Source organism: Euphorbia lathyris, chromosome 10, assembly GCF_963576675.1.
Source record: "Euphorbia lathyris chromosome 10, ddEupLath1.1, whole genome shotgun sequence".
NCBI lineage: Eukaryota > Viridiplantae > Streptophyta > Magnoliopsida > Malpighiales > Euphorbiaceae > Euphorbia > Euphorbia lathyris.
In genome coordinates, this window is record NC_088919.1 from 39,575,079 (window position 1) to 39,588,615 (window position 13,537).

The 13,537-nt window shown below is 34.5% G+C and overlaps 3 protein-coding genes across 6 annotated transcripts; 1 reads left to right on the forward strand and 2 right to left on the reverse strand.

The window, feature by feature from the left end:
- Nucleotides 1-1,342: 1,342 nt before the first annotated feature.
- Nucleotides 1,343-4,917, reverse strand: LOC136208744 (protein NBR1 homolog). 4 transcript variants are annotated; one of them, XM_065999892.1, is made up of 8 exons: nucleotides 4,711-4,917; nucleotides 4,490-4,594; nucleotides 4,353-4,427; nucleotides 3,484-4,261; nucleotides 3,274-3,394; nucleotides 2,782-2,902; nucleotides 2,528-2,619; nucleotides 1,562-2,379 (listed from the first exon to the last, which is right to left on the reverse strand). In XM_065999892.1, the coding sequence occupies exons 4-5, from the start codon at nucleotides 4,047-4,049 to the stop codon at nucleotides 3,364-3,366; spliced, it is 597 nt and encodes a 198-aa protein (XP_065855964.1). In that variant the 5' UTR covers nucleotides 4,050-4,261; nucleotides 4,353-4,427; nucleotides 4,490-4,594; nucleotides 4,711-4,917; the 3' UTR covers nucleotides 1,562-2,379; nucleotides 2,528-2,619; nucleotides 2,782-2,902; nucleotides 3,274-3,363. The 4 variants fall into 4 exon arrangements, with proteins under 4 accessions (XP_065855965.1, XP_065855964.1, XP_065855963.1 ...); XM_065999893.1 differs by adding an exon at nucleotides 1,343-1,551 and having other exon boundaries at nucleotides 2,299-2,379; nucleotides 4,353-4,917; XM_065999891.1 differs by having other exon boundaries at nucleotides 4,490-4,917.
- A 2,253-nt stretch (nucleotides 4,918-7,170) lies between these two features.
- Nucleotides 7,171-10,819, reverse strand: LOC136209899 (cytochrome c biogenesis protein CCS1, chloroplastic). Its single transcript, XM_066001528.1, has 8 exons — nucleotides 10,342-10,819; nucleotides 9,239-9,458; nucleotides 9,048-9,159; nucleotides 8,698-8,970; nucleotides 8,296-8,561; nucleotides 7,886-8,042; nucleotides 7,722-7,805; nucleotides 7,171-7,554 (listed from the first exon to the last, which is right to left on the reverse strand). Exons 1-8 carry the CDS (start codon nucleotides 10,739-10,741, stop codon nucleotides 7,417-7,419), a joined length of 1,650 nt encoding a protein of 549 aa, XP_065857600.1. The 5' UTR covers nucleotides 10,742-10,819; the 3' UTR covers nucleotides 7,171-7,416.
- A 1,161-nt stretch (nucleotides 10,820-11,980) lies between these two features.
- On the forward strand, nucleotides 11,981-12,867 carry LOC136209383 (transcription termination factor MTEF1, chloroplastic). The gene has a single exon (XM_066000830.1). It carries the CDS (start codon nucleotides 12,026-12,028, stop codon nucleotides 12,845-12,847), a length of 822 nt encoding a protein of 273 aa, XP_065856902.1. The 5' UTR covers nucleotides 11,981-12,025; the 3' UTR covers nucleotides 12,848-12,867.
- The last annotated feature ends 670 nt before the right edge of the window (nucleotides 12,868-13,537 follow it).

The window sequence follows — 13,537 nt, forward strand, 5'->3', positions numbered from 1 at the left end:
GAAGTCAGCCTTAACGTAATAAAATCTTAAATAGTTCCTACCCCCCCCCCTTGGAACTAACTTGCTACGTTATAAGGGACCAACAGCCTTCAAATCCTTCAAGGCTTCAGTTGAAAAGAAGAGTGATTCCCCAATTAAAGTAATATGATCCGATAATGGTTCTGAGTATACATCAAGGAAGTTTGCAAAGTTATGTCAAGATGAAGGAATACATCACCAACTTACTGTGCCTTATTCGCCTTAACAGAATGGAGTATCTGAAATTAAAAATTGAACTATTATGGAGATGGCAAGATCCATGTTGGCAAAAAAATAAGATGCTTAAATGTTTTTGGCCAGAATCAGTAAACACGACAGTCTATTGCTTAATAGACTTCCAATCAAGTCTGTTGAATGGAAAACTCCATTTTAGGCTTGCTATGGATTTAAGCCTTCTGCCAAGGAGCTGAAAGTGTTTAGCTCTATTTGCTATTCTCTCATTCCATCAACGAGGACGAGAAAACTTGATAACAGAGCTAAATTATGTATTTTGTTGGGTTATTCAGCTCATTCAAAAGGATATAAGTTGTACAACATTCAAGCAAAGAAGGTTCTCAGCAGTAGATATGTTCATTTTGATCAGAATGCTTATTAGAATTGGGAGAATATGGTGGTAAAATAAGAAGCACACTTCAATCAAGTTCTAGCACTGGATATCTCTGAGAAAAATGATGAAAAGCTTGATCAACAACCATACATAAATTCAATAGAGAGAACTATCTATTGAAACACAATTTCCATGAGTTTTTTATTCTGATAAAAATAATTACTAAGGAAATTAGATCCCTAAAATATTTAAATCAGGATTAAATTAAGTTTGATTTATGCTAATGAATTTGTTGAATGTTGATTATATCTTAAGCACTAACTCAAAGACAAACTAAAAGGTCTTAGAATGAATAAAGAAGGCATTGACATTGAGTCAAATCACGTTGTTCCCAAATTGGCAAAAATGACAGATGACAAAAGTCATGTCCCCCAACATCTATCTTTATTATCCAAAAATGGAAAGATCCCCCAACATCTATCTTTATTATCCAAAAATGGAAAGATTGCAGACTGCAAGCTTGCAACACCAAAGTCAGAAGGACGTGCGGCTCAAGAAACGGAGCCTAGACTGTGACAACAGTAACCTTTTGGATAACTAGCACAGAAGTCAGAAGCAGACAACGATAGATCTTTCCCAAAGTTTCTACTATAAAAGCCAAGACTATGCTCACTTCACAACTGACGATCATCAACGCTGAAAAGAGATCAAACCCTTCAAGTGAAAAGCTAGAGCTATCAAGTTTCCGGAATGGAAATAAGCCATGGAAGATGAATTAGATGTTATTAAGAAGAATGGCACTTGGTCTTTGGTTGACAAGCCAAATGACAAGCATGTAATATGAGTAAAATGAGTATTCAGACATAAGTACAATCCAGATGGAAGCATTTTCAAGCATAAAGCAAGGTTGGTAGTGAAGGGGTATTCTCAACTTCCTGGTGTCGACTTTGGAGATACCTTTGCTCCTGTTGCAAGACATGAGACGATGAGATTTTTAATTGCTCTTGCGGATCATTTTAGGTGGAGATTGCACCACATGGATCTCAAGTCAACCTTCTTAAATGGTTGGCTAGGAGAGGACATATATGTACACCATCTTGAAGGATTCTCTATTGCAGATGCATAAGTTAAAGTTTATAAGCTACACAAGGCATTATATGGGTTTAAACAAGCTCCACATGCATGGTATTCCAAAATTGACTCATACACTAGTACAGAAATGCTTACTTGTGTCGCACTTTTTCATGTTGTTGTGTCGCACTTTTGTGCGACACAATAGGGGTGCGACACAAGAACTTTGCATCGCTCTTGAGAGCGACACAAGCTACTCATTTATTGTGTCGCACTTGTCAAGCGCGATACAATTGAGTGATAACTCTTGTGACGCGGTTTTAGAGTGTGCGACACAACATATGATAATTCTTGTGACGCGCTCCAAAGGTGCGCGACACAAACTCCCTGATTAATCTCGTACACTTTGTATCGCTCCTTCCTCACGCGCGACGCAAAATATTAATATTTTTTTAAAAAAATATATATTTTTTTTGGATTGAATGGAGCTCTAATATTGAACTATAATCATTGGTATTCTATTTGCAGTCCCACTCATCTGTAGAACTCAAGTATAAGAAATTGAGAAATTCCTTGCATATGCCAACATTAAAAAAGAACAAAATAAAAACATGACTGGAAAAGGAAACATATAAAAATACCTCTCGTAGTATATTATAAGCATCTTCATAAAACTTCAAAGCTTCGACCCAGTCTCTTCAAAACTCAGCATATACAGCAACCTAGCAATTCAAACCCAAGTAATGAGAACTTAGAAGCTTTCATAATTTTCACCACATTTGAAATGAATGACCTATAGGTGTTCTAAAAAATGAATGACCTATATGTGTTCGCAATACGAAAAACTATCCATTTAATAAAATTTGTTACCTTTTCAAGTTCCTCTTCCACAGCTCTGGCAATTTCATTCTTCTACTCAAAAGCGTCATCCAAATAAAGATTTGGAACACTCGCCCTGATTACTGAAAATTTTATGAGCACCAACAGGGTAGTTTATTATATGTTCAACAAATTAATCAAAAATAAAAGGTGGAAGATACAAAAAAAAAATCATTTGAAGTAAATGTATATGTTGTGCACAGAGGTGACTAAGCCTTGCATTTTCTATGCAGTATATAATATACCATCAAAAACATAAGCCTGAATTTGAGTCCTTGTATTGGTGAGTTTGTAGAAAGCTTCATTTGCTTTATCAGCCAGTGCACGGTATTGAATAGATGCAACAACATTAACAAATACATTGTCCTGAAAATAAACAGAAATAAGGATCACCACTTGGTCAAAACATCAAAGTTAGAAGTTGCAACAACTATAAACAAAAGAATTATGAACGTAGTAGTTTAATGGGTGACTCATTCTATCTCCTATCCATTCCTTCAATTTATTTTTTTTCAGCAAAATGGTGCAGGAAAATAGGAAACTGAGATTATAGAAACAACAGCATAAAATTACTCCTTGCTGTTGTCACTACATCATTATGTGGGCAATTGATTATATACACACTTAGTGAATCTATTTACCAAGGCGAACCACGATCTCTCCCTCGTTCAGTTGAAGTTCGAGCAAGAATTTCAACGAGTCTATCCCGATAATGCAAATCCAATGAAACTAATTACCAGGATAAAGAAGATACAAGATGATCTTGCTACACTGAAAGTGCAATGCCGTGAACTTCTTGCGGCAAAACAGGACTTGATTGATAAAGCTCAAACAACTCTTGTTGGGAACAGAAGTTTACTGCACCAAAAAAGTAAAGAGCAACATGACATATGCTTATAGATTTGAAGTTCTCTTGATAAACAAATCAATATTATAATATTACTTACACTTTGGATTTGTACCGTGGCCCAGTTATTGGATGAACCCCACAACCATCACATTGAACTCCTCTATGGAACATTCCAACAACTGAATCATTGCGACCAGACCATTGGCTTAGTGGACTGATTTGAGGCAGTACATGAGGTTGAGCAGAGATATCATTTCCTACAGGTGTATAACCAAATGGACACTTGCTACCAAATCCAAAAGGCCTTGCTGAATTGTTAGAACCTCCAACAGGCTTCTTACTTAGATGAACAGCATTATGTCTCATAGTTTCTTTCCTATCATCACCATTACCTGATGGCGCAAAGTTTTTCATTGAGCGTCCAGATTGATTAAAATCACAAGCAGGTTCAAGATTCAAATCAACAGGAGCAGGTCCAGGTTCCACAGTTACACCCACTCCCCTAGTAACATTTTCAAGCCTCGCCGTGCTAGTTTCTCCATTAACAGCAATTGGTGCAGTAGGCACAGCTGAAGCAATTGGGTTATCAATGGACCCTTCTTGGGTGCTTGTGTTGGGACCAACTTGAGAAAGCTGATTTGGATTCAAAATGGATTGTCCCATTTTGGAAAAGCAGTCAACAAGCTCTGAAATTACAGAATTGGGAGTCGTAGCCTTAGAAGCCAAGTCAAGTGATAGCTTAGACAAGGTCTCACGTACTGGCTCTGGAACAGATTTAAGCACATCAGCGACAGTTCTATTGATGTAGCAAACCTTGGTCCTTAAATTTGTTATAAAGTTCAGTCAACTCAGTGCAATTCATATCCGTAAATCCACTGATCAAAAGCACCAAAAGAATATAGAATAATTATAAAATTGAAAGCAATTAACAGAAAAATAGAAAGAAAAGAGCCAGATAGAAATTACATTTAGAGGCGACATTGACGATGGGAGAACCTTCCCTTTGTAGACGCTCAGGTCGACGTCCTGACCTCGGGAATCCTGATAATAAGGAAAGTAAGAAAAAAGGAATGGAAATTGAAAGAAGAAGGAGAAGAGAGAACCTTGATAGTGAATTGATGGACGGATTCAGAAGGAAGTGATGAAGAAGCTTCCATATGTACGAATCAACAGAAATGAATCGGGGGAAGAAAAAAGAAAAGCTTGTTCTACAATTAGAGAAGAAAGAGGATATTGAAGAGTTTGGAGACTAAACCATAACATTATCATGGAGAGAAATAATCAAGAGTAGTTGGTAAGTAATATTGGGGGAAAATAACAAAACCTATTTTGTGCAGAAGAGGTGGAGATCGAGAGGTGGAGACGGCGGTGAAGCCGGTCCTTGTTTCCGGCGCCTTGAGAAGCGGAATGACCGGAGATATGAACGGCGGTGTGCGAGGGGGCGGTGCAAGGTGGAGATGGCGGTGTGCAAGGTGGAGGTTGGCGGCTATGGAGTTGACTAGGTGGAGAAAATAAAACCTAGAAATAAGGAAGCAGAGAAAGCATACGATAAAAGAATTGTGGTTTTATTCATTAGGTAAAATTCTTATATTTAAATGTTTTATATTTTTTATAATTGGTGAATGCTTGACAAGAAATACAATTGTTCACATGGTTAAGGTATTAGTTAGTGTTTCGACAGATTAGTGGTTCGATCATTTGTATTTATAATTTCGTTCTTTTTATTTTTAATTCATTTATCTGGGATAAGTTTATACTCAGTGAATGGTTGACAAGAAATATAATAAGTTCAATGGTTGACAAGAAATATAATAAGTTCAGATGGTTAAGACATTAGATGGTTTTTCAACTTGTTAGAGGTTGGATCCTCCATTTTTACATTTTTTTTAAGTATATATTTTTCAATTCATTTTCTTTTTAATTAATTTATATGGGATAAGTTTTTAAGTTTATATATATGTACAGGATATTTGATTTTCATCATTTTTTTAGTTTTTTAAGAAATATGAAGAAAAAATATATATATTCAAATAGTAGTTCGTATTAGTTGTGCGATCCTCCATTTTTACATTTTTTTAAGTATATATTTTTCAATTCATTTTCTTTTTAATTAATTTATATGGGATAAGTTTTTAAGTTTATATATATGTACAGGATATTTGATTTTCATCATTTTTTTAGTTTTTTAAGAAATATGAAGAAAAAATATATATATTCAAATAGTAGTTCGTATTAGTTGTGTCGCACTTTAAAAAGGAGCGACACAAAGATAACACACTACTTGTGTCGCTTTTATAAAAGCGTGTCACAAAGATAACACACTTCTTGTGTCGTTCTGGTAAAGGCGCGTCACAAGCTTACTCTTGTGTCGCACTGCAAGACAGGCGATACAAGAAGTAACTCGTTTGTGACGCACGCTCTTCAAGCATGACACAAGTGATGACACATAGTACTTAGTTGTGTCGCGTTTAAAGAACGCGCGACACTAGTTACTCTGTTGTGTCGCTTTCTCTTCAAGCGCGACACAAGAGGTGCGACACAAGTGAGCATTTCTGTACTAGTGATATTTGGAGTCTTTTGAGTTCAAAAAAAAACCTGAATGAACCAACATTATATACGAAAAGAGATAAAAATGGCAGCCTGGTTGTGATCTCGCTTTATGTGGATGATCTTTTAATAATAGAAATGATGAAGCTACTATTGATGAATTCAAGTAAAAAATGAGGCAAGAATTTGAGACGATTGATTTAGGATTGATGAAGTTCTTCCTTGGGCTGGAAATCAATCAAACACCTGTTGGAATTTTCTTATCTCAAAGTCAGTATGATCAATCTCTGTTGAAGAAATTTATTTATGAATGTAGGCTAGTTCTCACTCCTATGGTTATTAATGAGAATTTTCAAGTTGAAGATGGTGAAAGAAAAGTCTTTTTGGAAAATTACTATATCTCACTACATCTAGGACTGATTTGATGTACTCTATAAACATTTTGTCAAGATTCATGCATAATCCAAGCTATAAATATCTTAATGGTGCTAAAACAGTTCTAAGATATATTAAGGGCACAATGGATCATGGTATTTGGTATAAGCAAAATGAAAATGGAAAATTAATTGGCTATGTTGATAGTAATTGGGCTAGATGCGTCAAAAATTGTAAAAGTACCTGCGGATATTGTGCTTTTTTTGTTCAGGCATCTTCTCATGGAATTGTAAGAAGCAAAATGCGGTTGCTCAATCCACAACAGAAGCTGAATATATTTCAGCTACAAATCAATGCATTTGGATCAAAAAAATCTTGGTTGATCTTGGATTTCCTTCTCAATCTCCGTATATCATTTACATCGACAACAAATCTGTTATTTCTATGGTAGAAAATCCCACTCGATATGAAAGAACAAAACATATAAATGTTAAATATCATGTTCTAAGAGAAACATAAAGAATGAAGCAGAAGTGAGATTTTTACCAAAACTCTACCTAGAACCAAGTTTGACTTCTTGAAATATATGTTTGGTATATCCAAGAAAAATCTCAAGGAGGAATGACAGTAAAAGTGAGATTTTTTTCCTACAAGAGGTTTTCAATTGTCAATCTTTATTATCTTCAATTTCAAAAAGACATGCTTAAAATTTTATTTAACGCCTATAGTAATTTGAAGATTATTATTATTGTTATTAAGGAAATCATGTGAACTTAGAACTAATTTAAGTAGAATTATACACACAAAAAATTGATTTTAATATGTCATAATAACAGTTGGATCCAGCAATTAGAAAAATATCTAGTTTCATTTCAAAAAGAAACATTTTCATATAAATAATGGTATAAACCTCTCATTATTCAGAAGAAAAAGGGCATATACAATAAATTACAAGCATAGTATACAATTTGATCATTATATTCTCCAGCAGCAGTAACTTTACATTCACAAAGCTGTATGAACTCAGAGCATTGTGCCTTTGTCATCTATCAAGATGGAAAATTTAATATATGGTTTCATCCTCCCAAAATCTTTTCAACTCGGTAAACTAGCCACTGTTAATATCCGATTCAACTATCTCGGGAAGATTATCGAGCAGCCGATTTATCTCGTCTTCAAACACAGCCTTCGCCCGGTTTGTCTTTCCTCCTACACTCACTGAACTTCCATCTTGCAAGGCCCATACCTTTGGTGAAATTACAAGAATGATGAAAGAACTATGAGCAATTTGAAATCATGAATGAATAAGAGCATCAAGACTATCAAAAATGGTAGCTTCACAACAATATTAGCAGAATTATTCTGTAGAGAACACGATATATTGAACTCGGTCGCCTAATAAAAGGTTTTCACCTGAGAATGAGACAAGTAACTGATGCAAGTTGTCAACATTAAAGCACCAAATCCAGCATACACCACCGGCACTCCTGGATCCGTCTGAGGAAGGACAACATTTAATTCCGGGGAGCTTCTATGTCAAAAGTGTTCCATTTCATACAAAATTTTCGAGTCTTTACCTTTAGTTCAAGACCAGTACTTCCAATTGCATCTTCAATAACTATTCTTGTTCCATCTATATCAATCGGAAGCTTAGAGTTGGGTCTTCGAACTCCAACAAATTTCCCTTCTTGATCGTATATGACAATGGATTGTAGATCACGAGCTAGCATCGATCTACAAGTACAAACCAGAAAGGTAAAACAAATGTAGAGCATAAGTTAACACCCTACAAAAGAACCAATATGTTTATCTCGAACTACGTAATACGCATTCCAGCTTCACAGAACTATCACTTATACTTGTTACAGCCATGGAAACACGAAAATACATAACCTTAACTATCTAGGAAGCAGAAGCAGAGCGAAAAAGTAAGTTCCATTCTCTATATGATGGCTAATAAGCAGATAAAAAGGGGGGATGAACATACATTCCCTTGACATTAGGAGAGTCAACATCACCAATTGGTAAGAAAGTTCCGTAAAGTTTCTTGTCGCCATTGATCTTAAGGGGTGCCATAGCCAAATTGAATGGTCCTTCATTGTTCTTTAGAACCTGCAAAGCAGAAATGCTCCAGTCTGTCTGGTATATAGTGATCCCACCATAGCGCAGAGGGTTGTTTACATTAATTGTTTTCCTGAACACCTCCTTCCCATCAAAGTCGAATAGCGAAAGATCACTGTAAAACTGTGAAACCTACAAGGAGAAACGATAAATTCGAAAAATAAGATATGGTAAAATTCTGAAGAAAAAGCTGCTATTGAGAAGACTGTGCAAGGCCAGGCACATGAAGAAAACAACTTTGAAAACACAATTGAATATAAACATTTACCTCGCCGCTATCATAGTACTCCATGTAGAATTTGTTGACATGAACCTCTGTATTGAAAGCTTCAGTTGCTGTAGATAGAAAACCGGCTGGAGTTAATACATCTCCGACAACGAAATTCAACCCCTGTGGCACAGTTACTGAGCCTCTGAAGCTTGCGGTAGCGGTGAGAGTTCCTCCTGCCATAATAAGCAGCATTGCTAGATGTACTCCAATAGGAGCGAACCGACCAGCCAGCCCCTTAAAGGCATATAGAGATGGTCCTTTCAAGAACACCTTTAAGAATGTGAAGGTCATAGTAGTTAACTAAATAGCTCAGACCATCGAACTCTTCGTAACGAAAGAACTATTACCTCATATCCAGCTCCCATCAGAATAACACCCAGATCTCGGATGGAAGCCCGGGGTAAAGAGTCTGAGAATTCCTGCTTACGTATAGCGTCAGCTGAGTGCGAAAAATTCCATCTGCACACAGATATAGGTAAAGAAGAACTAATTGCAGCCAATTTAAGAACCAATTTTGCAATGAATTAAAGATTCATACCTTCTTGCAACCTTAACCAGAGGGATCTGTGTAGTGTAAGTGCAAGCCATAAGAGATGCCCCCAATAGAACCAACATTCCCAAGAATATAGGAGATGAGAACATGTGATCAAATCCAAGGGTGAGAATCCACTTCCAAGTAAAGAATCCAAACAGAGGATTATCTTCCGGGAATCTTTGGGAATAGTACGCTGGAGTCTCCCCTTGATCAATCAACGTACCTATACAAGCATGGAGAAAAAAATGCTTCCTTAAGAACTAAAAAAACATACTTCTTGGTGATTCCAACACACTTCATCAACTCAAGAGTGCAGGTTCATGTCTAATTCTTTGGCATTCCTATTACACTAAAATTCTACTAATTTACCAAGTACATCTCCATGGGATTGGAATGAACTGAATTCCATATTGAAAATAGAGAAGAAATGACTGTTTAATAGTCTAGTCCAATACCATGTAAGTATTGTACACTTTAACCCACATCCAACATCTTGGGCCTCGCGACTTTAAAATGTGTCTCCACCTTACTAATATGTCTCAATCACTCTCTCATTTCTGATATGAAATTCAGTTCATTCCTACCACAGTTGTCATCTCTTAGGACCGCTCTTTGTTGAGACTTTCTACCCGATGCCAGACCCATCAGCTTTTGCTTGTTTCGTCCCCGAACCAAACACATAGTAAGGGGAAAGTCAGATTTGATACCAATTGTACAACTTGGTCTAATACTATGTAAATATTGGACGCTTGGTCCAAATCTAACACCTTAGACCTCAGGAATTTAAAACGAGTCTTACATGTTTTAGAAATCTACTTTGCTAAGAAACTCATCTATATATTATACTAAAGTGTGTTTCTAATACATATAGACATTTTAAAGTTGTGAGGCTCAAGAAACGAAACTTGTGCTCAAAGCGGATAATATCTGCATGCTTTTACACTTAAAGTCCTCTAAAACAAAAAGGTTCTATCTTATTTTTTTTCTTTTGGAAATGAAAGGTCTGTAATGAAAAATATAATCTGTTCATGAGGCATCACATTAAGCAAATGAAAATAGAGGAAGCATTAACCTTTTAGAAAAAGCAAAGTTAAAGGGAAACATACCCACAGCCATTAGGCCAGCAATGACCAACATTTCTCCAATAGCCAGAGGCAAATTAGACAAAACAGTCAAAACCCTTCTTGGAATCCTCTTAACCAATTTTACCAATGGTCCCGTTGCTGCTTTCCCTGGAACCTTCCCATTATTGGAACCACTCTTCTCCGATATCGGTGGAGCTGAATTTGATAAAAGAATCTTTCTGGATACGTTATTGTCCTTGTTCTTGATATCTTGAGAGGTTTTCAGCTTGCAAGTTACAGTTAAAGAGAGAATTTTTCTGTTGTAAAGGAAGTACTTTTGAGGGTTTAATTTGATGGTGGAGTGAATAAGAGGAGGGAATTTAGGAAAATGGGTTCTTAAAAGAAATGGGTTTGGGGGTTTTTTGGGGTTCAAAATCCCCATTAATGGAGCTCTGTGGTGTGGTTTTCCAGTAGTTGATGATAGAGCAGTGTCCGTTATTTGTTTATCCTAAAAGGAACCAAAAAGAGAGGATATTTTTTGTCAGATTTTCTATAGAAATACATATTACTGAAAATATCAAAATTATGTAGGATAATTACATCAATAGTGACTGAAACTTGGAATAATTTTTTAAAAGGTCAATAAGTTTTGTTTTTTATTTTAATAAAATTATTCCTATTGAAATATAAAAAATCATCAGAATAATAACGTAATAACTTGATTCGAAAAAAAAAAAATAACGTAGTAACTATATTTGAAAGAACTCTTCAACGTAAAACATGATAATTATTTGTGAACCATATGTTTCACACGACAATTAAAAAAAATAAAAATATATTTTTCTTTAATTTACATGTGACTGTTTAATAGTAAATATAATTTTTTTATATCATGTAAAAAAATTAATCATCTTCTCATATTATTATTGAGGTAGTTTTTTTTGTTAGAAATAATCGAAGTTACTTTATTGAAAATAAAAAACAAAATTTAATGACTTTTTAAAATAAAATAAAGTTCAATAATTTTTAAAATTAACTCTAAACTTCTTCAAAAAAAAGAAATTAACAGTAAACTTCCTCGACTAACCCAAATTATATAGATAAAATCTTAAATTTTTTATTGATATTCTAATTTTGATGGATTGAACTACTAAGTTTTTATATCAATATATTAAGTATTTTATTTTAGTCATAATAAGCTCCTAATTATTAATAAAATGTCAACTTTAAACATAAAATTTGTTTACCAAAATGTTATTCATTTCTTCGAAATATATATTTTTAATAGTTTAAAAGTAGCTATATATATATGGTAATATAGTGTGAATATAAAAATCTTATCGAACTATATGAAATATAATTTCAAATATAAATAAATACGTTTTTTAATTAAATTAGTTTAATTTAATAAGTATAAGAGTTGAAATAAAAGATAAAGTTCCAGGCAAATTGAAATGATCAGATGACTATGGATGCATTTTGCCAATTTATATATATATAATTATGTAAAGATAATATTTATTTATTTTTTGAAAAGATATAAAGATAATATTTAGTATAAGAAAAAAAAATTATTCTGGGCCAGAAAATCCAAAAATTATAGAAATATTCTCTTTTCATTTATTCAGAAAACTCCTTATCTTTTCCCAAATTTCAAAAATAAAGACCACACAAACTTCAGTTAGTTAAAACCTCAAAAACACATCCAAAAGAAAAACAGAAAGCAATGCTTCAGTCTCTTCTATGTCTTCCATCTTTCTCTCCATCCAAAACCCTAAACAAATCCTCCTCCCATCTTTCTTCAAACCCTCCTTACTACCTCAAATTCCACACAACTAACCAGGAAAATCTCAGATACCTGAAAGCCATAGGTGTTCTTCATCCCAACTCTAAACCCCCATCTCAATCCATCTCCCAAATCATTTCCACCATCAATTTCTTCAAATCAAAGGGTTTTCAGGACTCTGATTTCTCAACACTTATTTCCATCTGCCCTCAATTACTCTCCTATCAATTTCATTTCACTCAGATTGACCCTCTTTTCCATTTCTTAGCCTCTGATTTACATGCCTCACCCCAAGCTTCTAGAGGTTTCATCATTAACTGCCCCCAAATCATGTTTTCTGATGTTGAATTTTGCCTTAAACCAACTCTTAATTATCTCAGGAGATTGAAGATACCAAAACTGAATGTGCCAAGTAAATCAAATGCATATTTGTTGAACACAAGAGTGGAGAAACTAGAGTCAAAGATTAAGTTTTTGAAGAGCAGAGGCTTCTCTGATAAGGAAGCTGCAAGTTTTAGTGCAAGAATTCCTGCAATGTTTAGGTATAGTGTTGAAAACAATTTGAAACCCAAGCTTGATTATTTGTTGAAGGACATGGGAAGGAGTATGGTGGAATTGAAAGAGTTTCCACAGTATTTTGGGTTTAGTTTGAGGCAGAGAATAGTGCCTAGGCATTTACATTTGAAGGAGAGAAATGTCAGGATTAAATTGAATAGAATGTTAATGTGGAGTGACCAAAGATTTTATGCAAAATGGAAGTGAATATTTTTCTTGCTTTGCTACTGAGAATTGTTTAATCATATTAGTTGTGCATATTTTTTTAGTTTTCTTAATCTATACATTATGCACTTTATAATCCCCCAACATGAGGAGCAGATTCTGCGTTTTCTGGTCTAATTTGACGGAATCCTCGAGAGTAGTAGATCGTGGGAAGGGAAGAGAGGAAGATATTTTCTCCAACATAATCAACACACAAAATGCTAGCTTTTAGTTTTTCCCCTTCAGTAACTTCGCACTGGCGTCTCCACCTAATCTATTGCTTAAATGTACTTTTGATGTTGCTTATTCAGTGTGTCATTCAGGATGACTCTAGTTGGTTCGTGCGCGTTTTTTTGGTTGATATTCCTAGTCTTCTCAATAGATCTCTTTGCTGAAATTCAAAAATTTCAAAAAGCTTCTTACCGGCTCAAGGATTTTAAAGATCAATTTTCCTACGGATTCCAAATTTTTTTGTTTATACGCTTTTTATTATTATTACTACTACTGTACAAACCATGGAGATAGAGATGAATCCATAATGTACTACTATGTACAGTAAGACTACATTAATATATTTTATTTGTCTCTTTAAAAAAATATATATATTTTATTTGAAAGCAAAATATATATATATATATATATATATATATATATATATATATATATATATATATATATACATATGATTCTCCT